This window comes from Miniopterus schreibersii (assembly GCF_964146895.1).
Source record: "Miniopterus schreibersii genome assembly, chromosome: 5".
In the NCBI taxonomy this organism is placed as follows: Eukaryota; Metazoa; Chordata; class Mammalia; order Chiroptera; family Miniopteridae; genus Miniopterus; species Miniopterus schreibersii.
In genome coordinates, this window is record NC_138106.1 from 65304075 (window position 1) to 65331102 (window position 27028).

Consider the following 27028-nt stretch of genomic DNA (forward strand, 5'->3'; position numbering starts at 1 on the left):
GATCTGAAAATAACTCTGTGTGATATTTGATCTCCTAAATTTCTCAAACACAATCTGGTGGTTATTACTCAGCCATTCACCGAACTACCCATGCGTGGGGTTTGGGTGGCTATCCTATGGGTAGAGAAAACCAATTTAGGTTTCATCCTTTTAAAATTATTCTTCTTCTTTTACATTATAAAAATAATCTTCCCTGATGTGGCTGACAGTCTTCATTAAGAATGAATAGAAACATATATTTAGATCTAAAACGTAAATATCCTGTTGGATATAATGGCTCATCCTAAAAGAAGAATCCATACTCTCAGGATTTTATAGTAATTCACATACTAAAAAATAAGAACATTTAATTAATATACTAGTTAGTACATTGACAATGACGAACACAACCCAAACCACATCTCATTAAGTTAAATGTACAACAGAAGCTTTGCAAGTAAAAAATTAGATGATAATCCCACATTAATTTATGAAAATATTAATTATAATTACTGTATTATAAATTAATATCATAATTAGTATTAATGTTATAATTAACATTATATATTAGCATTATTAAAATTGTTAACATTATAATAATGATTAACATTAATTTATTAACCCAAATATTATTGTTCATACTCTGCTGCTTGAGTAAAAGATAATATATAAAATCATGGTGCACATTTATATGGAGCCATGAACTAACTGTTGCTAATTTGTGGTAGGAAAAAAAATGTTTCTGGGGTCAATGACTATTTTGTGGCTAACCCCACAGGCATGGTGAAAACAAATGGCTCATTGGTTTTCATCCTGTGCCCCACTGTCAGTGGTAATGGGCCAGGGAAATGACTCATGCGGGTGGTTGCTCTGGGCACAGCACAGGGAATGGAAAATACTTCCATCTGTGTCACTGGGATGACCTGGCTTGGTGAGATTTGATTTACCACTATTGTTCAAGGGTAAAAAATGTATCATATATACTGTAGAGGGCTAGTAGGCTGTGTGTGCCTTCAGTTTTCTCCTTCACAGCCTTTCTCCAAAATTTTCTAACCTTAAAAAATCAAAGTATCACATGATCTCACTTATATGTGAAACCTAATGAACAAAATAAACTGACAAACAAAATAGATCCAGAGACATGGAAGCATGGAACAGACTGACAAATCTCAGAGAGATGTGGGGAGGGGTGGTTGGAAATAGATTAACCAAAGAATTTGTATGCATATATGCAAAGCCCAAGGACACAGACAATAGTGCAGTGAGGGCCTGGGGGAGGAGGGGGGGGGAGGAGGGGGGAGGAGCGGGGCAATGGGGGAAAAAAGGGAGACATTTGTAACATTTCCAACGATAAAGATAAATTTTAAAAAAGAATAAAAATCACCAATAACCACTTAAAAAATCAAAGTATTTTGATTCGATGCTGTGTAAGCACCTTACATGTTCATTACCTGGTTTGATCCATCTAAGCCTCTGTGTGGGAGATACCACCCAGGTCCCATGGTTGACGAAGCCCAAGGCAAGGGGAGATGAAGCACTTGCCCAAGGACTCACAGATAGAAATGATGGGATTCAGATGCACATGTGCCCGGCTCCTAAGCCTATCTCTATGTCCTAAGTGGGAGAGTCAAGTGCTATCTTTCTTGTGTCATTTTCTTCCTTCTCTTATTCCTTATAATGACTCTAGAGCCTTATACTCTGTCTTTTTGGTGGTTTAACGTGCCACCACTGTGTGAGGGAGGGCTCCATGGCCATGACTGGCACACACGTGTTCACCACCATGCCACCGGTGTGTGGGTCTCAGAATAATATAATGCAAGGCTGACGGCAGACCTCAGCAAGCACATGCTGGATCCACCAAGCCACGGGCTGGTGAACTGGAAACCTAGGAGAGAATTCAAAATTCTGCAGGACTGCTTTATGAATAAGACCATAGATATAAACTCCCCTGGCTCCTTTTTTAATTAAGGGAGAAATCGACATAAAGCAGCCATTTTTTATTACTTTCTGTATAGAGGCAGAAACACCATGCTCTTATGATCCTTACATGTAAATATCCAAATCAATAAAGTGTCAGCTGCTAAACTGGACTTTCTCTAGCCTGTAAAACAGATAAAAGCTGGTAGTAGATAGGAACGTTGGTAAAGCCCTGAGAGAGGCAGCCATGGGGCTCAGGGAGAGCGCTGAGCTGGGGACAGGAGGCTGAACTCCAGTTTGGGCCTTGCCTCCACCTAGCCGTGGTTTGCATGTCAGATAGGTAGCAGTGTGAGCACAGAAGCTGGAGACCAGTGAACTTCTGTTTCCCTGAATCAGAGGAGAGCAAGTGAAGACTAAAGGTAGCTGAGAGGAAATGGGAGGGAAAGGAGGAAGCCAGTAGGAGAGATACTGCAGAGAAAGAATCCTCAGGAATTGGCACATCATCAACCACTCTGGCCCAGGCTGTGACCTGAATTCTTTTTCCCTCAGGCAGGATTAATCCACATATTTTCTCAAGTGCGGAGTTGGCTTTGGAAATACCAACACTTGATTTTCACTGTGAGCCCCCAATGGCCAGAGTTCTCCAAAAATTTCTGGATTTACATAGTTCACCTTTTAGGAATTTATTGTCAAAACTGAAGTAATAATTCAGGTATTTTTAACCATGGTAACAAAAAATTTGCAAAGAAACATCATAAACTGGACATCAATTTCCAAATGTATCAGAGACTCATTTCCTGTAACCATAAAGGGTTGGTATTTATGGATAATTGCTTTCCTCACCCTTTTCTCCAAATCCTAACACCCAGCTAAAAATTCAGGGTGATCAGCCAACAGACTGGAATATTTAGTCACACCTCAAACACATTCCTCACACAGGAGTCTGGGTTCTGGTTGCCAAGCTCCATGTGGGGGCAGTGAAGTGCACCTCATTAGGATGTAGAGAAGGGAGTCTAGGGTTCAGGTATTGAACATATCTTCCAAACTACATGTGCCAAGGTGGTTTCCAAATTACACTTTGCCTGGCACATAATGGGCCTTCAATAAATGGTGGTTGAATGAAATAATAGCTACATAACTTAATAGCTTTCTTATGTAGGGAGAAAGTTGAGAGATTGTCTAGCACAGGGATGGCAAACTTTTTGTCAAGGGTCAGACAGTAAATATTTTCAGCTTTGTGGGCCACATGTCTGTCACAACTATTCAACTCTGCCATTGCATTGTGAAAGCAAGCTATGTTTCAATAACTCTTTGTTTACAAAAGTAAACAGTGAGCTGGATTTGGCCTGTGGGGCTGTAGTTTATGAGATCCCCTGATCTAATGCATGCTTGTTGCATCTCTGAAGTTGGTTATAATATGTAGAACACATCAGTTAAGCTGAGACACAGCTCTAGAAACCATGAAAAAAGAGATGCTGGAACAATAATCTACCTAAAACCTCAACCTCTTTCAGGCAACTTTCTAACTTTGAGGTAGAGAAATATTTGTGCATATGGGTATGGAATGCACATAAAGCAAGATAAATATCTGTAATAATGTTATGAAATACGACACTTGGCTCAAGATGGTTTAAGGATTTCTGCAGTTTCTGGAATCATTGCAAAAGTTTTAGAGAGGCCCAAATAATCAAAGGTTGATAGTTTTGAGGCCTTAGAATCTTTCTTCTTTAGTCTTTCAAGGACACAACCTTAAGAGACCTCAGACCATGAAGAATATTTCCTATAAATCCTAAACACTTCCTTTATCAACTGATTTTTTTTTTTTATTGTAAAGTTTCTGGGCTGAAAATTTCAGCAAAAAAAATTATAGAAAAATGTATGTGAGATGGATAATAAATATAAATATTCTAGGTAAGATGTCAAAGTTGGATAAAGAATCAGTAGACAAAGAAATGCTATCTCATTAAGACTCAATGGAGGCTAGAAGTGAGTGTGGATGAGAAAATGGGACTGAGTCATAGAAGAAAATAACCTTAATGTGAATACCTGCATTTCTGTAAACAAATCAGATCAAAACTATGCAGAATCAAAGAAAGGTAAACTCATGTAAGCATATAACCTGGAAAAAATATATTTTAAGCACTCTTTTTCTTATCAATTTTTAAAAAACATTATTCCCTAGGCAAATAGTCTGAGAGCTGTTAAATTTTCCTTTTGTAAAATGCTAAATGATGTCACCTGTGATTCCCAATTTTTATACTACATACTTCTTTTCTTGACTTATTGCACTGGCTACATACTCCACTATTTTCAACAAAAGTGGTAAAAATAGAAATCCTTGCTTGTGTTCTTGATGTTAGTAGGAAAATATTTCAACTTTCACTATTAAGTATAATGTTAACTGTACGTTTTTCACAGATGCCCTTTATCAGTGAGAAAAATTCTTTCTAGTCCTAGTTTTCTGAGAGTTTTCATCATGAATAAATTTTGAAGTTTGCCTAATGGTTTTTTATATTTATTGAGATAATCATATGATTTTTCTCCTTTGTTCTGTTAATGTGGTAAATTACACTAATTTGTTTGAATGTTGAGTCAACCTTGTATTCCTGAGGTAAATGTCATTTGGTTGTTATGTATTATTGTGGTGAACATGGAAATGTACCACTCAAATCTTGAGAGGCTGACCTGGAAGGAGCTGACAGTTGGGTGCTATCTGTTGACCTCATTCCCTGCAGGTGGGCAGCAAGTCTTTCCCTGAAGGGAAATCCCAATAGACAGACATTAGAACAAAGAATAGGAGCAACACAGTTTTGTTGAGGATGGAGGTGGAGCAAGGATAGGGGAAAGAGTGAGCTCAGCTTTGTCTACCTGTGCCCACCAGCCCTTTTCTACCAGCAACCAACTAATTAAATTGAAGAACCCCTGATAAGAGATCATCCAAGGCTGAGTTAGATGAATTAATTATTACATAGTTGACTTAATCTACACAAGAGGGTAATATATGTAAGTTTGTGTTACAAGTGGTTCTGAAAACAAATGTTTATATTGCTTATAAACTAAAATATAATGATTCTGTTTCCCTCAGAAGAACATTTAGCATTTTCCTAGTGAGAATCAATGCTTGATTTTACTGAAGGTTGAAGACTTTCAAGTTTGATCATAGCTAGCTGTTCTTTCATTTATTTTGTTGACATGAATGCTTTCTTCTATTTTTACTTAGACAAACTTGAAGGAGTTACTTTGAATATTCAAAAGTTGGCTCTGTTTAGAGCCAGATTGTTTATGTCAATTTGAGAGGCTATGCATTGCCTAATCTGACTGTTGTGAAGAATAAAAGGAGCAGCTGAGCACAAATAGATACCAGAACCCTTTCTTACTTTCCATGTGTCAGGAATTTACAGCAGTTGTCTCATTACTTGGTTTGAAGGGAAGTGAATTCCTAGAACTTCAGACACTATAATTACCTAGTACAAAAAAGGTATTCTAAAACAAATCTAAATTTTTATACTGAATATCTTCAGATATTATTCACATCTCTTTCTCATTAGGAAACTATCATGGGTTGATTAAATATATATCATTAAATAAATTCTAATTTTCATGCTTTTTTACATAAACAAGCACAAATTTTGTACTATTTAAAAACTATTACAAGGGAATAATGCAATCCTATATTAAGAGATTGGAACTATCATTTATCTACTTAGTGAGTTGGGAGTTTGGACTTTTATCAGATCATTGTCCGAGTTATCTGTATCATGTCTACTCCCATAGATCTGACTAGATTAGGGCAATGGCATTTAATTAAACTGTATAATTTGGAAACATTAATAGAACTATAACAAGGATGATCAACTTCCAATTTCTCTTATTTAAATATTATATTCCAGTTTCTAACAGATTTAGGTCTTTTAAAAATTATAATGGTATTTTGTGAAATTATAAACTTGAAAACCAAGTGATTTCAGTCTCAAAGACCAAGCTTGTGTATGGAAAGTGTTTTGAAATTACGGAAAATAGCTATGTTGATATTTTAATTCAATAATTCATATTTAGTCAGGATCTTTTAAAGAATCAAGACTATGTATGGTAGCTAATTTAATGAACTGGATTTAGAAAAATGATAAATTCTTCTTTAATGTTTTCAGAGACATATGAAGCTTTGATTTTGGAATGCATTATAGTTTTCAATTCCTGTTAAGCTAAGAACTTCCAAAACTGGTAAAAAAGAAACTAAAGTGAGAATTCAACAAAAGCATAAAAATTAAATGAAAACATTTATAGTCTTGGTAGCATCAAAGGTAAATAAATTTGTTATCATTACCTGTTCCCATTCCATTCCCTTTGGGTGTCCCACTGGGTCTGGGTCTACCAGGTCTTGTAGTTGTCCTATTTAGAACTACAATAAAGTGGAAAAGAAACAGTTCAGACATTTTCTTATAAAAATTTTCTGCCAAGGAAAACAAAACTTCCCAGAGAATTGTAAATCATTTAACCAGGCAATAAAAAAATGATGGCTTACCAAAAAGTATTGTTCAGAATATAGAAACCACAATTCTGGTATAAAAATCATAGGCTTGTATTTGGAAGTAGAGACCTGCATTTGTAATCTAATGTGATCACTGGGCTTGAAAGAAAAAAACTGGCAAAGGAATTTATATTTCTAAATGGGAAATATCTTGCTTTATTTATAAGCACTAGATACATTCCAAAATGGAACTGACAAACAATCAGAACTACCTATGCCAATAAAAACCCAAAACTTGAAGTGTATTTATTTGTCAAGGCCTTAATTCATCACTTGTAAATTGATGGTTCTTTTGCATGAGTCTCTAGGTACAGATGCTCCTTGGTAATAATCCTGGCAAAAGTCCATCATTGAACACAGAAATGTAATAAAACCATTGAAATTTCTCTCCTGTTCTGTTGACAGTCATAGCATTACCAAAACTTTAAGAAGTCACCTATCTCATCCTTCGCTTAGAAGACTCTTTAAGGAAAAGCACTAAGTGTATTGTGGTCAGGAGAGTAAGCACTGGAGCCTGATTGCTTGACTCTGAATCTACCTCCTAGCTCTCATGTCTTAGCTTCCTCAACTCTACCTAACAGGACCCATGGCACACACGCAGTCCATGTTAGCCATAATTGCTACTATTCATTATTTTGTAGAAACATTTAATATAACCAGTCCTCAACAGCTATCATGATACAAGTCACATGGAGATATATTTGTTTATAAAAGACTTCTGCGCCTAACTACCTTTAGGATTTGGAGGATTACTCCAAAATTTACGGGCTTTCCATAAACCAAAGAATAGAAAAAATTATTCGTTCTTTCTTCCATGTGCCTGGAGAGATGTTAACCAAGAACATTAATTTATAAGCCAGTTTCATCATTTAGAACTTCAGGAAGACTTTTAGAAACTTTGAGACTTTTAGAAAGCTTTTAGTAGAAAAAGGGCAGAAAACACCAGTCTTTGGTCCAACTTGTGCTTTAGCATAGAAGTGATTTATGTGGACCAGATCAACCCTCCAATTCATTCTTCCCTGAAAAGCTCCAGTAAGGGAGATCCTAGAACCTCTGCAGAATTTTGTATTTTCCAATGTTTAATTATCACTTTATTTTTGCTGTTTACAACCTGTAAAATGGGTGTGTGTTTTTTATCATCAGAAGGAATCAAGTAAAAATATTCTCCCAGAACAAGTCTTTTATCCTGGAGAGACTATCTTTTCTTGTACGATAAATAACATTTGAAAGCAAGTAATGTGTCACAGAGAATGCTAATGCTACCTATAATTAGCATGAAAAACTGAAGGTAAGAGGGAGAGAGAGAGAGAGAGAGAGAGAGAGAGAGAGAGAGAGAGTGTGTGTGTGTGTGTGTGTGTGTGGTCCCCTCTTATGCACAAATACTATTTAAAAAATAATTTTAGCCTGGCCAGTGTGGCTTAATGGTTGAGCGTCAACCCATGAACTAGGAGGTCATAGTTCAATTCCTGGTCAGGGCACATGCCTGGATTTCGGGCTCAATCCCCAGTAGGAGATTGCAATGCAGGAGGCAGCTGCCCAATGATTCTCTCTCATCACTGATATTTGTAACTCTCCCTCTTCCTTCCTCTCTCTGGAAATCAATAAAAACATATTAAAAAATAATAATTTTATATTGATCAAGTTCCATAGTGGTCTCTGAATTTGACCCTCCTTAAAAACCTCAGTCAAATCTTGTCAATTCCAAGGATTCATCATTACCTTTCCACTTATCTGCAAGGATCAGAATTTCTCTATGTCCTTAATTTCAATTTAAATGTATAGTTCTCTTTTGGTGCATCTGACTGTTTCAGTACTTTTTATACCTTCTTAGGTGTACTGATTGTGCAGGTCATCAGAAAGAGAAACAACTTACCAGGTCTGAGGTGTGGTTTGTAGGGTATTCTGGGCCTCATAGGAGTAGTGTACAATCTGTGTGGTGCTGAAACAGAGGAAATGCTTCATGTTTACTATACAACATTCAAAGCCCACTCAATAGAAATTTAGCATCCTAGGGACCACCAACTTGTATACTTTGCAAGGAAGTAGAAAAAACATTCTGCAACCTCCAATTATGCATTACAGCACTGATGCTAAAGGAAAACAAAACAAGTGAAAATATTCATGACTAGATGTTAAAATGCACATTGTCAGAATGAGGTAGGCCATTTATAATGTGTGTTAATGATGTCATCATATAGTCCATGTTTTTCAAGGGCATTTATTTTACCAGATGGTTGCTTAACATGGTAAACATGTAAGGCAGCCGACCATTTATCCATTTATCCATTTATCCATTTATCCATTTATCCATTTATCCATTTACCCATTTACCCATCCATCCATCCATCCATCCATCCATCCATCCATCCATCCATCCATCCATCCATCCATGTGTCCATCTGTCTGTCCACATATCCATCACTCAATTAGGTAGTCACCATGAAACATTATTTTGCCAAAAAAAAAAAAAAAAAGACAAGTAATCTTAAAGGCAAAAAGTAAAATATTTTGAGATAGGTAAGAAGAAAAGAGTAAAAACATGTGATCTCTATGCAAATGTCTTAACTCATGAATCTTGAAATGAAGAAATACCTAGTGCCATCTATTCCAGCTTTAGGATGAGAGAACATAACCTCTGGGGTCCTGCCCATCAAGAGAGGGAGAGCAAGGAGCAAGAACTCAGAACTCAGCTCTGGGACCAACACATCTGCTCATCACTTCCTCCTCCTGTCCTCTAGGGCCTGGCACAGTGAGGACTCCTATTAAGGCTTGTTGAATAAATTAAAAAATGAGCGACCACTGTAAACAGACGAATTCATGAGAACCCCAGCTGAAATGTTTTTTCTTCCTAAGGTTTTAAAGTATGTGTTCATCCTAGATTTGTCCATTCTTCCCTTCCCTCCCCTACCCTCTCGACACAGCACACTGCCTCCTAACTCCAAATTTCTTGGTAATGCTTTAGCTAAGACTGGATAGAAAATTTTTTGTAAATTTATAAGTAAATTACAGCTTTACGTTGGTTTGGTTCACATCTTGAGTGGGTTTTTATGTAACCATAAATCAGCAGTGCCTTGCCTAACGAGTTAAAAAAAATACACCTGTAAAACAGATTATAATGTAGCTCATTTATAAGCTTCCAATGTGGACTGATGAGCAGAATTTTGCCATACTTCAGGCCAAAAACAGCAGACACACACTGAAATTCTCTGTGGATTCAGTGTGGGCCTTTCGAAGTATAACAACTAGAGTGAACAGAGGTACTGATGTTATAAAATATGAATTCGCACACATCCTACAATGCGTGATGATGGTTAGCCAATGTTTTGTTTTGTTTTTAATTTTCTTTGAGAGTGATAGAAATCTCTGTCAATTCAACATATTTCAGCTTTTCATGTTAATTTCTTCTGTGTAAGATTACTTTCACTTAAAGAACTACAATGATCATGGTTCTTATTAATCTCATTTTAGAAGAAATATAAATTTAAAATTTTAGACAGATAAGAGACTTAGAGCACAAAAATAATCAGCACTATATTATTTCAAAGCCACATGATCAGAATTTTTTATTTTTCCATAGTCTCTACTTAAATCTAGAAAAAACTTCTATAAAAGAGCTGAAATGTAATTTAAGTTTAGGCTGTGAGTTAGTCAGATAGCTCATCGCCAAATAACCCATGGTCCTGAGAAAGCTACTCCAGGGTTTCAATTTTAAACAAACAAAAAAGACAAAGGAGTTTTGTGACCGTGTAATTATTGTAGTATTTTGTGACCAATAATAAAAATAGTTTTTAAAGATGGCTTCGTATCTGAATAGTTTTATAAAAGTCTATGTAAAACAAACATTAAAAATACTGTATGAAGGTGTGAAGGTAACATCTAAACTGAACAAACAGGGATTATAGGAGAAACACCTTGAGTGATGTATGTTCTGCCCAGTAGAGGGAGGGGGGAGTCTTCAACTTTCCCTGGGTGTGGTAAGCGTCAGGGGCTGAAGGGAGTAACATAAGGAAAATATTCCCCCAACGCCCCTGGCCCAGTGGATTTCTACTCTGGGTGAGATGAGAAGGCAAAGCAGAAGAGCCTGAGTACTTCAGGGTTGTCGAGTGCGTCAGGGAACTGTCTCAGTGGACAGTGGAGCAAGGGTGCCACATAGAAGAGGCGCTGCAGCTTCTTCCAAGCACTTGGGCCTGGGGTTGAGGGGCTGGAGGTCACGGTATGTGCATGGGTAGAGTGCAGAGATCAAGAGGAACAGCGTCACCCCTACAGCACCTTATCAAATTGCTGTGAGCTGCCGTGCCCCTAATGCTTGCCGTTACAAACAAAACATGACAAAGCACATCCAGAACAGAACAGGCGACTGGCCTCCCCTTCTGCAGAGCCCAGGCACGCGTTTATGAGGCCCGGGCCAAGGTGCTCCTAGTGACACACAGCATGACGTTACTGAAGTTGACTCTCTACCCCCAGGCAGGGGTATTGGGTTGGGCCAGGGTGTGGATGCCACTCTCATCCCTCAGATGGGTTCTTTCCTAGGATGTCCTTTGTCACCTCATGCAAATGAATCTCTGGTGAGCCCACTCTCAAGACCCTTGGCACAGTCCAGAAAAGTGTGTATCCTAAGGCAGTGCAGTTAAGGCTTAAGAAAATAATTAGAATAGAGTGTATTATATAAATATGTTAAGACAATTCATATAATATCAGATCCTGGACATACATCCAATCAACTGTGAAACTTCTATGTAATAAAACCATGTTCCAGAAGGAATTTGGTAAAATTTCCACATACGCTGGTAATGGTGACACAATATTGATATTCCCATTAAAGTAAGAAAATGCAAAAGCAAAGAACAGCCCTATGATCTTTTATCCTCAATTCTGAAACTTACAAAGCTCTAAAAAGCTGAAAACTTTCTCATTTGGCAACCTAAGCTGAATAGTCTTTATTTATCCTGCTTATTGTAAGTAGGTGTATAGATTTTGCTACAAAAAATTGATGTGCTTGATTATGAGAATCCAGCTATCTTCTATTAGGCCAGACATTAAAGAGGTTTGCAAAACCATAAACAAACAAACATGCAAAAAAATGAGGGTGGAATATGAATGTAACATGATTGAACATGTTATTAATGAGGATGTGGGAGGGCTGTCATTGTATTAGGCTTCTGTGTGGATTTATAAATAAAAATAAGTGAATAAATATGAAGGTGATAAAGTACATAATAAAATAAACGTTTAAAACATAATAAAAAATTAAACCGAACAAGAAAAGATTTAGAAAATTTACAAGAATTGTCCTACGTCATAGCATTCACAGTCACATTTATTGAATAAGCATGTACTGCTCTACTTACTAGAAAATGTATACCATAAATTAGATTTCTTTTGTTATCATTTCCTCTTATTTCAAGTTTCTTCCACTAAACACTCCCTCCTAAATTATAACTGACAATGAATAAAATAAGTCAACTCCTTGAAAAAAGTTTGCTTTTGTTTTCTGGGCTTCCTTCCATGTGAAAGAGGTAGAGATGGGCAAAAGGGGTCCTTTAGGAAAAAAAAGACAGAAAGAAAACACGAAAATACTGGAAATCTGCAATGGTTATAACCCAGGTAGGATAAAAAATATCCTCCCAAGAGCATGAAGATGAGAGAAAGGTTTATGTAGGTGAGTTTACTTCCCAAAATGTAGAAAGAAAGAAAGAAATTAAAGAAGGACATTCCAGAGAAAACTTTGCTGGAAATTTAAATGTTAAGTTCTGTTTAAAAATGAATTTTTCTTACTAGCTTCCTTTCTCAGGCCACAGTATCGATGTGTCCATTGAGTTGGGGAGATGAGACACAGAAAGAAAAAAGAGAGAAAGAGAGAAAGAGGAGGGTGGAGGGAGGAAAGGTAATAAAGGTTCTTATTTCTCAGATGTAGAAAATGAGGCAAATGAAGGTCAATCAGGAAATAAAAAAAGAGAGCTTTCATTGTTAGTTATCAGCATCGAGTGGTCGGCCATACATTCAAAAGCAAAGCTCTAACTAAGGAACTTGTCTTCCCTGCCTTCACTGATAGTCTTATGGATATTCATATTTGGCCAATGTCCTTCACCTATTAAATAAAAAAAAATCAAGTAACTCACTGTGACGAAAAATAACATTCTGTAAAAAAATTTTATTTCCCAATTAAAAATGAAAAAAGAAAAGTTAGTATCCAGAGGTGGGGAAATAGTATTACCCTGAGTTGTCTTTGCCAATTCAGTTGCTCGTGGGATCTTAGTTGTGAAGGGTTCTTGGGTGGATTGGTCTGTTTCTGCTGGGGAAAAGCATAGTAAGATGGCTTGCTTTAAATAATTATCATTATGAACATAGCAAAAAACCCCACTCTCTACTGCCCCAAGTGATAATAAAAGGGTAAATTGCATTTGTAAGTATGCCCAGTAATCATAATAATTCAAAGTTAATGATACATTTTAATAATTCTCATTCATTATATTTTACCTCTTCTTGCACTAATTATTTTAATGATTATCAGAGGCTTTTAGCTCAGGGTTTGTTTCATGATGCTGGAGGTGGTGATACCTGGATGTGCCTCCTAACTGCCTTCACGTCTTTTCCCTATTCCATACACCCCACAAGTTATTTAGGTGAGGGGGAAAAGAAGTAGGTCAGATGAAAAGATGTGTATTGACACCACATAATAAATATTCTTTTATTATCCTTATGTGAAAAGCAAAGGTTATGTTTACTGATACAGATACATTTCTCCTGACAAAACAAAAAAAATAAGTATGGCAATAGTTCCACCCTCAATATTATCTTGGATTCATTACAACATCATGCAGACATGGAAAATTATGCTGTTCACTTTGGCACGCACTGGATCCAAGGAAATACTTGGTGCAAATAATACACTGTCATCTTTTTTTCTGCTCTGCTTTATAATCTGGATTCTGCTCACAAGAGAGATACTTGAGATGAAGGCAGGTGATGGTTCTTGCTTCAATAAACCAAGATACATTAAAAAAATAGGGAGTGGAAGTTAGATAATTAGCCTATCTGGCAGTGGTTCTTGAAAGTACTTTTGATTTCACGATCATGGGTGATCTTGACCTTGTGGGCTTAGACTACAATAGATGAATATTTGGTAATCGGGGTATGTTTCTCATTCAGTTTTTAATTTTTTCTCCAAAAACAATTTTACTTAAAAATGTGACCAGTAAGTTCATTTCAGCAGCCATACATGAAAGATGAGTTTATTTGAAAAAGGACGAGGGGAGAAAAATAAGGCCACTAATTTAAACACAGCCATGTGTGATGTAGCATGGACAGGGCAAAGGAGCCAGAAATCACAAGCTGGGAACACTTGTTTTCTGATTCATTTTCAGCCAAGAGTCAGGCAAACTGGGATTTCCCACACGATGAACTCCCGAAAGCAGGGCCAGAGCTCATCCCAAACAACTGTCCTGACTCATCCATCAGCATTTCTCCATGTGACCTACATGCTCACCACTTTAGTTTGGCCACCAATATCTGCCCTGTCTGTGCCTCATTCCCATCTGTCTTTAACCTGAAAGGACATTTGCATTTTTAACTTCAACTGTCACTCCAATTTGTAGACCCAGTATAAATGTCACCTCCTCTGTGAAGCCTTCCCTGATGCCTGCTGGCAGTTTGCTTGTTCAGCATGTTGCTCATTTCTCTGTCACACTCACTGTAAAATATAACACTGGGGTGACTCCCAAAAACTCTAGTGACTTAGTGTGTGGGTTCCAATCTGGCTCTGACATTAGCTGTGTGACTTGGTCAAAATTTTAAATCTCTCTATGCCTCAATTTTCTAATCTGTAAAATGGGGCAAGTAATAGAGCCTACCTTACAAAGTTGTTAAGTGACTTAAGTTAAAAAATACATGTAGCACATTGAATGGCAATCAGGAAGCACCAATATCACTGAATCTTGTCTTCATATTAGAGGGAGAGCTCTCCAGGGTAAGGACCAATCTTTAAAAGAGTTTTATTTTGAAACTCCTATTGCTTAGCACTGTACTTAGTACCCATGAAACACTAGATGCAATTTTTCTTCCCAAGTGCACTTTCAAATACAAAAAAAGCAATAAAAAAATATATTATTGATACACTTTGGGAACATTTTGCTTTTCAGAATACTTGAAATTTTGTCAAGATGCTTTACAACATTCTCATTTCATATTAAAAATCACAATATTAGGACAAATATACAATTAATGTAAAAGAATCAAGTGAAATGGAGATTTTTGTGATGGTAAAAAGAGACCCTCTATTGCTTGGAAACAACCCATGAGCACAATGTACATATGGCTCCTTTAAGGGCAATCCCTAAGAGGTGGGTCCTCATTGGGCTGAAATATCAAAACAAAATTTACCCAGAGTGGTCTGTAGTTCCTCTTGACCAGGACCTGGTGAAATCATAGGAATAAAAGGGCTGCCTCGGGTCTCTAAAGGAGCTGCAAAACATAAGCACCAAGGTTTTCGATCTCTACATTCAAAAGCCAGCGCCAGACCAGAATATTACATAAGATTCCTTCATTTGAAACAAAAATAGGAAAATATTGAGTCATGGAGAAGAAAGTGAATTGTGCACAGAACCTTTAGGAAAATGGCTGGAATATTGGAATAATGGTTCTCAACTGTTTTTTCCCACTAGGATAGATAATAAATGACATTCAATGCTTGACACACTCCATGACCACACCCCGTAAGATGGGAATGGGCCAGACATGGCCCTGAGTCTGTCAGCTGTGGCTCTCCCACCCGAGACAGCACACAGGATTACAAAACGAGCGCGGATGTCATCCTTGTGTTTGCTACCATCATCTCAAGTCTGCTCGTTTATTTTTTAAAATAAATCATTGGCAAATTTCAGTATTTCAACCAATATTAATGATAATTCCTTACCAGTACCTTTCACAATTTGCTAGTGTATCACAGCACTACAGCTGAGAACCATTAAACCAGCAGAAAATGTGAAGTGGAGGGGCACCAGCAAGGTGGGGTCACTTGGAACATGGAGATGAGTGAGGCAGATGATGATGGACTTGGTAACGAGCTGTCTGAAGCTGGTCTTCAGAGCAAAGCTTTTACAACAGTGAAACTATTATTTTTCTATTTTGGACAGAGTAATAATGAGAATGAAATTATGAAATGGTTTGAGAAGAAATGATGTTTCAATATGATCATTTGAGAAAGACCTGTAATCCTGTTGGTGGCAAAGAAAACAATTAGAGTTGGTCAATATGGGAAAACCATTACCTATTGTTGTCTCTGGCAGGTCAATTCTAAAGGTAACAGGCTGCAGAACTAGACCAAAAGCAAACCAAAGAAACATATTCATGAGAATTACTATCTGGTGAAATAAAAATAGTTTCTGTGTTTCTACATGCATCCATTTGATCATTTAAACATTCTCTAGGAACCGTAACAAATATGAGAAAATTCTATATATTAGATGTCACCCAGGCAACTTAGTTTAATTAAAGCTTTAAAGTTTGCATTCACTGTCACTTTAAGGAAATTTTGAGTAGGCTCCTACGTATTTTATTTAAAAGTACACCCACAGTTGGAATGTAGTTATATTTACACTTGGAAAGAAGGTGAAAATGGTTGGCTCAGTTAATAATTAGGTCTTAGAATTTTAGCACGATCTCCTATTCAACAAAAACACTTCCAGGAAAGATAAAATAATTACTCGTTACTCCCTAGTGTTAACCAGGGAAAAATTCAAACAGATTATGTGGCTAACCCTTCCCCAAACGAAATACACATTTTATACCCATACCTTCCAACTTCTTCCACATCACGATCATTAAAAAAAATATGTACCTCAAGAAGATATTTGAAAACTATACCTCTTAATTGGAAAAATAAAATGGTTCATTTACCAGGTTCGCTCTGAGAGACTTCGTGGTCTGGTTTGCGGGGACGGAGCACGTCTCCGGGACCTGGAAGGAAAAGGTTAGAGACACCGTGTACTCTGTCACTCCTGGACTGAAAACACCCACAGACAGAAATCCTGGAAAGCAAGAGCGAAGCAAACACACTTTCACAGTGACTGCCACCACGCTGACAAGACACAGTTCTTTTCAAAATGGGAAAGTGTCTAGGAAAGGTTCTAGTGGGAGCAAAACAGGGTTGGTCACAGGTGAAGCCTCCCTTGGGGGGGGGGAGGAAATAACTCATGTAACTGAACATAAGAAGGCAGGTCTCCCCCAAGTTGACTTCCAAACAGAAAGTCGGTGAGGGGCCTGAAGGGGTTGGGGGCCATTTGATATTCCTGCTAAAATGTCAGCGGGAGCAGAAGAAGACACGTTATCTCAGAGAAAGGGCACAGATGGCCCCCAAATTGACGGAAACGGCCAGGAAGGCAAAATTCTTGAATATCTAAGAGAAGAACAAAGTCTTATTCTAAAAGACACCAACAGTTTTTATGGGGGAAAATCAAAGCGAAAGAAACCAGCACTTATTAGAAGATACCAGGTGAAAAGTTGGTGGACTCCTTGTTACATAGTAAATACTAGAAAACTGAGGCCATTTTCGTCATAGGGATGTGGCTTCTGGTATGTTAGGTGTTGCAGGGCCTCCTGACATGTGAGGATATGAAAACAAAACAAAAATGTCAGCTAAACAATTAACCTATTTATTTTCAGTCTCTGACATCCAGTATATTTTTTAATGCCTGTAGTCAGCTCTATTTTGGCAAAATAAAACAGTAGGCTGAGAATTTGATACCTTGTTTCTCATTTGGGGCCAATTTCGGGGGGGGGTTGCCTATTGCTAGCACTGGATTTCTACGGCAAAGTCTTCCTCCAAGAGCAAGGTAATGACTCAGTTTCCCCTTCTCAGCCCTACTCTCTCACTGAAAGGTTTTCCTGCAACCCTGAAGATTTCATAAAAACCAGGGTCCCTTTGGTGGGCAGTGTAATTTTCTTGCACCTTCTATGATGCTGGGGAAAATAATTAGAATTCAGGCTAGAACTCTGCCTCAGAGAAAGGTGAAGAAACTTTCATACCAGGTGGCCAAGCATCACTTTACCATTAGTATAAAAATAGGCTATATAAAACAAACATTCTTTTTATTGCTTTGGGGGATCATATTTAAGGTACCTATCACATCTGTTCTTAGTCCAGGCCACTAAGTCCCAGTGAAATTGCAGTTGTGGAATTTGGTACATTGAAAAGAAACTTGACTCATTTAGAACTTCTATGATCCAGGGGAATTTGGAAATCTGGATCTTTTTTTCTTTTTTTTGGAAGGAAAAAGGGACTTCAAAAAGATTAGTGGTCAACAAAGTTAGAGAAAACCCATCACAACAGTGAATGTTTCACCTTTGCTATGTAGCATTTTGGGGAATTCAAATGGTGAAATATGAGGAATTTCCAGTTGTAAATCAAACTAAATGTTTATCTGGAGGGTGAAGGAGAAGGCACTTTGATTTGGGTCTGTGAAGGTCACGACTATGCAAAGCGCCAGTAGTTTATAAATAACTTAATTGGTTACAGTGCTAGACTACACAGAGAGGAGCTGGGATTAGGAAAGGAGAAACAGAAGAAATGTGCAACCAATAAATCCACCATACTGTAAATACATTACTCGCTGCCTGCTTTAGTCGACTGAGGAATTTAGGCTGGGGTAATGTGGATTCCTGCAGCTGCAATTGGCACTTTGTAACCATCAAGTGATGATTTAATAAACTGCCATAGCAGGCTTTCTAAAGCAGCTAAAACCAGTGGAAAAAAACAAACAAACAAAAAAAAGAAATATTCACAGGAAAGGGTTATGAATCATTCTCCTGCTTGGTCAGTTGCAGCTCTAAGAAATGTGAGTTTTTCTTGTTTTTCCTGTTCCCTATGTGGCATGCCTCTGTGCATTAAATTAAATTAAATAAGAGCATGATTCCTGAAACCTAAATCTCCCATGCTGGGGGAAACAATATAAATAATAATAATTTTTTTGAGAAGGCATTTTTTATTTTCTTATAAGACTATTTACCATTATTATATTTTAGACTCAATTATATTAACCAACTTACCACATATATTAATGAACCAATCAATGAAATTAACTATCTTTTTTAATAGAGCACACTGCTCTGAAGACTAACACAAGGCATTTATGAGTGAAATGTCTAATACGGACAAATGAAAATGAGTGTGCATGGATGTTTTGCCAGGGGAGAGAATCGATGTGTTGCTCCTTGATAAAGATGGTGAAATATGAAGCCTGCAATAAGGTTTACTCCTGTGACAGGCTACAAAGAGACTGATCCTTTGGCAGAGTAATACACATAGAGTACACACCCTTTACACCTCCAGCACTCTATTCCTTTATAGCCTTGGACCCTTAGGTCCAGCCTGAGAGCAAGCAGGTCTCCTGCCCTTTTGGAGGCCACTCTCTAACCTTAACCTGGATTCTTGGGCCACTCTCCCTCCCATCTCTTCTGGGGCCTATTACTTTCCATTATTTCTATTATCTTATTTTTTCTCCATTAGTCCACATTTCCATTTATCCATAAGTTTCTTCCCCTCTACTTATAAAATGGCTCAAATGCCCCAATATCTTAAAAAAAAAAAAATTTAAAAATCATTCCGACATGGCTTCTTTTCACACCATCCCTCCCTTGCTGTCATTTTTTTCATCAAAACCCTCTGACTGCGCTTCCTGGTCTCTCAGTGGCACCTTCTTTATTCACTGTGGTCCAGTTTCCACCGCCCTGACCTAAACCACGGACCCAAAATTCCTCATCCATAGCTCTGAAGTCCAAAATGCCCTGAAAAGAAAACTTCAAAAACAAAAATAAAACACACCAAAAAAACCCCCAAAAACAACTACTAAAAAACCCCACCTCAAAACAGCAAAACCTAACTAGAACTGACTTATTTACAGTTTTTATTCGTCCTGTGTAGTATGACCCTTCATACTTCTCATGGCAGACACATTGATATGCTTGTTATCAATGGTATATGTGCTGTTTCATCTTTCTAAAACCTGAAAATTGCTGAATTCCGAAGCGTCAGCCCTTGGTTTTCCGATACAGGTTTGTGCACCTGAACTGTCAAGTCCAGCAGCACTTCCGAGGCCTCCCGGCCTCGCTGACCACCCTCCCCTGCCTCACCTCCTGGCTCCAGCTTTCCTGCTTCTCTCAGACCTCCTGGCCACTCCTACTCTGCCCACTCCTTATACATATAACTGAGTTGCTCAAGGATTTGACCTCTGACCTCTTGTTTTCTCAGTCTGTACTTTCACCTGGATGATGTCATCCACTCATAAGATTTAAGAACCTTCTAGAAAGGTAACTCCCAAATCTACACCCAAAATCTTGACTTCTGTTTAGATATCCCGGAATACATTTCCACCACGTTAGGTATTTCCACTTGAAAGTCCTACGGGCCCTGCAAAAGCAGGACATACAAACACAAGCCTTTACTCCTCCCTGCAGTGTCATCCCTCTTTTAATCATTCAGTCATTGTCTAGGTCCTAGCAATTCCAACTCCAAAGGCATTTCAGCATTACTCCCTTACTTCCTAACTGCAAATATGCTGCAGGGTGACTGCAAATTAGAACTGACCAGAGAGAGTAGTTTAGCTACACAGAACATTTGTGAGGATTGGATAGCTTGTGGGAATCTAGATTTTCTTCCTGGTTTGCTCTGTGACTGAGGTCTATCCAAAAACCTGTGGGCCAGTCATCACAAAGCCAGGACAGCACTTGGTGTAGACACAAATCTACAAAGAAGGCAGAGCTCTGCTGAGCCAGACATCAGGGCGAATCCTTTGCTCTGAATTAGAAAGCATTCTTCTAAGGCAGATACAAAGAAAAGCCAGTTTCCTGGTTCTGGACACAGTGTGTGGGCTCCATTCATCTAGATTCTCATTACATACTGTAGATAATTCAACTAAGTGGTTGGAAGATATTTTCTAAAGGCCTAACTGGATGAAACCTGTGTTATGCCTGGAATCTACGGAATGGAAAAGCTACACAGCATATCCTAGACTGACTTATTTGATACAGGTCTAAAAATTCAAGTTTGTTACCTCTGATCTCTCTCAGTATAAACTGAGATAAACATTGTGATAAAGCATAACTCTGTCCTGATTTCAGCACTACATTTTACATTTTACATTTGTAGACTTTTACAGACCATCTATTTCTCTAGGATACCAGTATGTATTAAATACATATGTAATTTACCTTTGTTTTTTGGAACAAGTCTCTGCCTTTTGATTGTATCAATAGCTTACTATATGAGCACTTAGATAACTCTTAGGAAACATTTGAAATGGTCATGTCATGTATGATACAAAATGGTATGTGAACATAAGTGAAATATTGACCTCCCATCCATCGGCTCTCATGTTTCATTGCAGCAGAGTGCGACAGAATGCATTTGGCTCAAATATGAAAGAAAACATTTACCAGGTGGAGTATATGACACTTCTGGCCTTGGTGACGTTTTTGGCTTTGAAGTAACACGCTGGAACACCTTAATTGCTGAAAGAGAGAGCTCAAATCATGAGTCATTTGGTGTCAGCATCTCCTGGTCATGCTTAGAACATAAGATCTGACAAAGAGTAAGCCTGACCATGGATTAAAAAAAAAAAAGGGTAGTAAAATGGGAGGTAGGTAGAAAAATAAACTTTAAGCTCTAAAAATAGATCAGTTAGATTTCCAGAGACTGAAATCTGGGAAATGCAAAATTTGACTAAGGATAAAAGCAGGATGGAGAATATTTTTAAAATCTTCATTTCAGGAGATTACCAATTAAATTAATGCAAGAATGTTCTTTTCTGGATGTTTGCTTGACTTCTCCTTACCACCCCCCGTCCCCAATACACACATAACCCATGTCTTTTTTTGAAGATTAGTTCAGAGGGTCAGGGTAGAAGCCAATGAAACATGGATAAGAATAAGACAAGCTTAGTCAGATCAGGCCACAGCAGAAAGGGAAGTGAGCATGGAAGGAATGGAGTGGGTGGATTGGCATTCTACTCTCCCTGCAATTCTTAGGCCCCAAATAAATCTTTAAATGAACATATTTACAAACTAAAATTGTCTTTCTACAACTGTTCCTTTAGAGTAACAGGTGCTAATGTAATAGACACCAGGAAAAAAAGATCTAATTTATTTATAGCTCATTTTACAATTTCAAAAATGCTTTCATAAGGATTATGCCCTTTGATTCTCATAAAAATGCTGGGAGGAAGGAATTGCCAGTTTCACTCTAAAGGTTTGGGTTGGTGACTATACATAGCTGTTAAGTACGAGACAAGACTTGAGCTGAAGCTGAGGTCTAGACATTATCTCTAGGTCCAAACATTTGGATTCTCTATATCCAAGCTCTGCAGGTCACATTTTAACTTGCTTCTCACTTTTTTTAGGAAGAAATAATAAACCTGTGCTAACTGAAAGGGTAGTTGTGAGAATTAAATGTGAAATGTCAAAATGATGTGAAAACTACACTATTATAAATTTTTTTCCACTTCTAGAACATCTTTACAAAGTTCACATTGAAGGATCTGAGAACATTCTAATTTTCTCTTTGCTCCTTCAAAAAGTAGGAGCACCTACAGTTTGGATGATTGTCAGATTTCTGGGTATAAAATTAATAATGGTATTATTAAGTATTACCTATGAATATAGAAATCTAAAAATCATATCTTTACTTCAAGACAAAATATTCTTTTTTTTTTTTAATATCTTTATTGATTTCAGACAGAGGACAGGAGAGGGAGAGAGAGAGAGAAACATCAATGATGAGAGAGTCATTGATCGAGCCCGCAACCCGGGCATGTGCCCTGACCGGGAATCGAACCCCAATCACCTGGATCCTAGGTCTATGCTCAACCGCTGAGCCACGCCAGGCTGGGCGAAGACAAAATATTCTTGATTTCTTCCTAATTTTTTATCCCACTTTGCATTCAATGACAAATTTTGCGATCTAATATATAAGCATAGTTTAAGTATAAATAAGAAGGTGACATGTCCAATTACAGAATTTCATCCTAAAAAAAGTGGTTGATGAACACATTGTGCATACGCTATTGTCAGATGATACTCTTACCACCCAACAATAATTTGCACTTGGTATTGTACATATGAACAGAACATTCTCCCACCAAAAAGCCTTTTGAAGTTCATAAAGAGCTAGTCAACGATTAGAGGAGAAGTACTAGGATTTGAATACCTACCTATCTTTGAAATATTTAGTAATGCATATGTATACATACACAAGCATTCAATGACTATAAAACCCCGGATATTGCTGCGATCTATTAGGTAACATCATATTCTCTTAGGTCAGAGAGATCCTAATTTCATCTACTTTTAAGAGGAATGATTAGAATATATTTTATTTTTCATGATCAATTTTCCAAATTGTTCCCTTGCATTAAGTAGCACAGACAAAGCCGGAAGCATCTGGGTGCAGCTATTTTCCACAGATGCTGACGGGTGGGAGTTAGTTGCCTGAGCTGGGACAGCGTCAGGAAGCTCTCTTGCTTATTTGGCAGCCACTCAAGGGTTTCAGATGTAGATGTAGAGTGGAATGCACCGAGCGTATGAATCTATCCATTCTGAAGCTCTATATCTTGTGGCGGAAGCTTGGCTAACGGTCTAAATTAAACAAATTTGAAACTTTGAATATGGTATAATAATGGAAATTTAGAGTAAGCTGATTTATTATCCTGTATTTCTGTATGTAGAATACAGCTCAAAAGGAAAATTATGAATGTCTTCCTTGTTACTTCATATCTCTTTTACTCTTTAAAATCTTACTAACTAGGCATTTATATTCCCAATGTCTTAACTCCTAGTTCTTATTTTTTGTCTCTACTCATATTTTCCAACACTCATTAAGCTTTCATGCTTTCTTATTTATTTCCATTTCTCCTTTCTCTGCTACTTTTGTTCCATGCTTTATACTCAAATAAGAAGTTGAGAGTATCCTCATGTGATTTTATCTGATGATTTATTTTTTAAAGTTGTGTTTTAGCCTGGCGGGGCATGGCTCAGTGGTTGAGCATTGACCTAGGATCCAGGCGATCAGGGTTCGATTCCCGGGTTGTGGGCTGGGTCCTCAGTCAGGGGCCTGCAGGAGGCAGCCGATCAATGACTGTCTCATCATTGATGTTTCTGTCTCTCTCTCTCCCTCTCCTTTCCTCTCTCTGGAATCAATAAAGACATAATAATAAATAATAATAAAATAATGTTTTAGTTTCCTATCCACAGATTTAATACACTTGCTTTCTGTTTTTATTCCTATCCCATTCAGTAATCATCAATTATTTTCCCCAGAAATTCTTATATATAAATGTTGCACATATATTTATTGTTAATATTTTAAATTTCTCATTCTATCAGGAGATTAAAGCGGATTTAAAATCATTTCCTAGATGTAGAACATAGAACTGTCTTTTAGGGAATTTCCCTTTAAAGAAAAAAATAACAGGCAAAATGTCTCCCAGAATCAGACATTCAATACCAAGCCCAAATATACAGCTTTTTCTTTCAAGAGGGACACTGAGATATGATTAAAGGATTTGGTGGAACTTCAAAACTACTACCTGCTAACATTTTCCTTTCCCCAGACCATCAGTGACGGTGAATGTTCCTTTCCTAACAAATTGGCAGGTGCACCTCATATACTTTATGGAAGCAGACCATGTATAAATGGTAAATTTAAATTTAAGTGATTGACCAAGACTGTTACTTACTTGACCACAGAAACTCAATTTTGTTTCAAGCTCCTAGTGTCTAGTGCATTGCCTGGCACCTAAGCAGAGTGCAGTATGTATTTGTTGAATGACTGATTAAATGAATTAAGCAATCACTTAAGCATCAAGGGGTGATACAATTTGAAATTAGGAGAGAAGAGAGACAGGAGATCTGCTGATTGATGACAATGGAGTAGGCATGACAGGGTAGATGCTTGAAGCAGGCATCGCAGCTAGAATGCCCCATGCTTAGTAACAGACAGACTGCAGAGGCTGGATGAGGGAGAGAGGTAAAAATCAGATACAAAATGCTGAGAACCTACCACAGATATAAACTGAAAGGCGGAGAAACAATAAGCTTTCTTTAAAGCATTCAAGTTTATGGTAGTCCAAAATGGAGATTGGCTGAGGCAGGTGGAGAAATTAGACAAGAGCTTGGTTAAGAAGTTAGGGTTAGAGTTAAACATTCAAAGGAGAGCTTCTTGAACAGAATAAAAAATAGTTTATAATAAATCTTGTTTGGGTCCTTATTAAAATTTTACAACAAAACAACCGTAGCAATATTATGTAATTGTTATGTTACAGGAGAAGAGATATATATAATCTTCATGATATTAAATAAAATTTACTGAAAGGTTAAAAAAAAAATTAAGTGATTGGCAAAAGGAGGCACATTCAAGGGCCATGGAAGGGCTGACAGTTCTCAAGCTGGGAAAGGCAGAGAAAGCAGACAAGCTACTTTTTAAAGAAATTTCATTCTCATCACCCACTCCAAATAATGTAACAACAGGGTACCTTCTGGAATAAGCTATTCCAATAGTATACATTTCAGTGGAAAAGTAAATGTAAATATTTATCAGGTTTCACAGGAAGACTTGCTTCACAAGGGTTAAAAACCCAACTCGCTATAATTCAACAGAATAACTTCACTAATATCCAACTTTTCAGGCCAGAAGATAAAATATGTATTTACCTGGCTGTGTTTGTGGGACTCTTGGACGTGGAGATGTTTTTGGTTTGGGAGGAATGCGCGGTGTCTGCTTGGCAGCTAAAAAAAAAAAAGATATAAGGCTTGGAGCTGTTGAGCCCTTCAGGAACCACAGTACCAGCCTCTAGGCTCTCAGAGATGCTTGTTGGGTGACTGACAGCCTAGGTACACAGCAGTTAATGCAATTAAAGCTTCCAAAGAGCTGCAAATATAGGAAGATAAGTTCTTAATACAACAGAAAACAAAACAAGATGGCACATTAAATGATATCCAAGATATTCAGCTGGCAAACAAAACCATTGGAATTCCAGAAAAATCTACTTCAAATAGCTTTTAAATAGGTTAAAATACATTTTATAATAACAAGTATTCATCCTTAATGCAAGTTCTCACCATTATATCAGATTATCCCAGTATCTTGAGTGCAAACAGATATAATTTCTTCTAAAAAAAAAAGTTAGCATGTCATATTCCAACTATACCTAGAAAATGAATGGATTTCAATAGTAAGTGCTGATGAAAAAAATTAATCTTATTAGACAAAACAAAAATTTATTGGTCATACTAAGGAAGAGAAATTGAACAGAAATTAAAGGGTAGATTACTGAAGAAAGTTATTTCTTCTCTGGGTAATTCCCAAAGGAGTTATTTTTACACCAAATAATTGGTATAAAAACCAATTATTTCTTCACCAAGAAAATTAAAAGTATATCCCTGCTGGGAAAAAAATTATCAAATTCAAGGTTGCAGTTTGTGGAAACACCTCATTTGGTTGGACTCAAGTGCGTCTGGGATAAGAGAGGTAAGAAGGAACAAAATGCTTTTCAAGGTCATGGAATTTCAGGCACCTTAAGAAAAGATTGCTGAAAATAAGAGCCATTAGATACTAGAAGTAGTTTCTAAAGAGTCTGCAGAGACTTCATCCAGATACTAAACCAAAGAATGCAAGGCATGCAAGGGTTTCAGTGGAGCCTTCTTGCCTGTAGAGAGATGAACACCAAGATACGTTGGAGGTGACACTGGTGTAGGAGCCTGCCACCTGGAGCTTTAGAGCTCCCTTTGCTCATCACTGGGTGACAGCCACAGGATCTCCATCTAAAGGTACAGAATTTTTAAAGAGTCCTTCCAATTCTAAAATTCTCTGATTCTAGAGTTTCTTTCAGTCTCATGATTTCCTGACTCCCAATTCCCTTGCTTTTTGAGGTTGCTACTGACTGCCTATTTTCCCTCCAGGGTATAGGAAAGATGGTCTGCAGGTAAAGGGAGATTATGAGGCAATGCCACAAAAATGATTCAGAAAGGGGTAAGAATCACTAATAGTATTCACAATTAAAACATTTCAATAATATTATTATAACTATAAAAACCATAAACTTCGAAAAGTTAGAGAAAACTGACAGATTCAGTTCATGCAATCAATGCAGAATTTGGTATAATTAAATATAGAGTTTAACAGGCAATATTTAATAGGTTATTTCCAAGGACAATGAGTATAATAAATATCAATATCTCCTTTGGAAATAGAGACATACAAAAATGTTCAATGGCAATCAAAACACAAGTTTGGGCTTATTTATAATAAACTCCTATTCTAAGAGAGCCTACAGATACTGAGGGGGGTTTTCCTCGTAAGCAGCATATTCAGTTATCCACGGTGATGACTTGTTTCCCTTCATGTCCAACTCCTCCACCAAGTAACCCTTTTATGACTTGCTAAAGTCTCTGATTTGATTTCAGTTTCTCTTATTTGCGTGCAGGGAAATGGCGAAACCACTGCAGGAAGTAGGGGAAAGAAGCAAAGGACCTGAATAATGACAAGGTGACTGGCCAGTGATCCCTTTTTATCTGGATTGCACAGTGAAACCTGTTTCTGTTAGCAGGGCCATAGAACTT

General features: G+C 37.4%; 1 protein-coding gene across 24 annotated transcripts in view; it reads right to left on the minus strand.

The window, feature by feature from the left end:
• Nucleotides 1-27028, minus strand: part of ABI3BP (ABI family member 3 binding protein) — a 213298-nt gene that overhangs the window by 35181 nt on the left and 151089 nt on the right. For 23 of the 24 annotated variants that reach the window (XM_081137863.1, XM_081137873.1, XM_081137874.1 and 20 more), the window contains 8 exons: nt 25121-25195; nt 20852-20926; nt 16319-16378; nt 15690-15737; nt 14804-14884; nt 12639-12716; nt 8298-8363; nt 6221-6295 (listed from right to left, as the gene is read on the minus strand). In XM_081137863.1, coding sequence (XP_080993989.1) covers nt 6221-6295; nt 8298-8363; nt 12639-12716; nt 14804-14884; nt 15690-15737; nt 16319-16378; nt 20852-20926; nt 25121-25195 — 558 coding nt within the window. The remainder of the gene's footprint in view (nt 1-6220; nt 6296-8297; nt 8364-12638; nt 12717-14803; nt 14885-15689; nt 15738-16318; nt 16379-20851; nt 20927-25120; nt 25196-27028) is intronic. The other variant, XM_081137875.1, reaches the window with a different exon arrangement.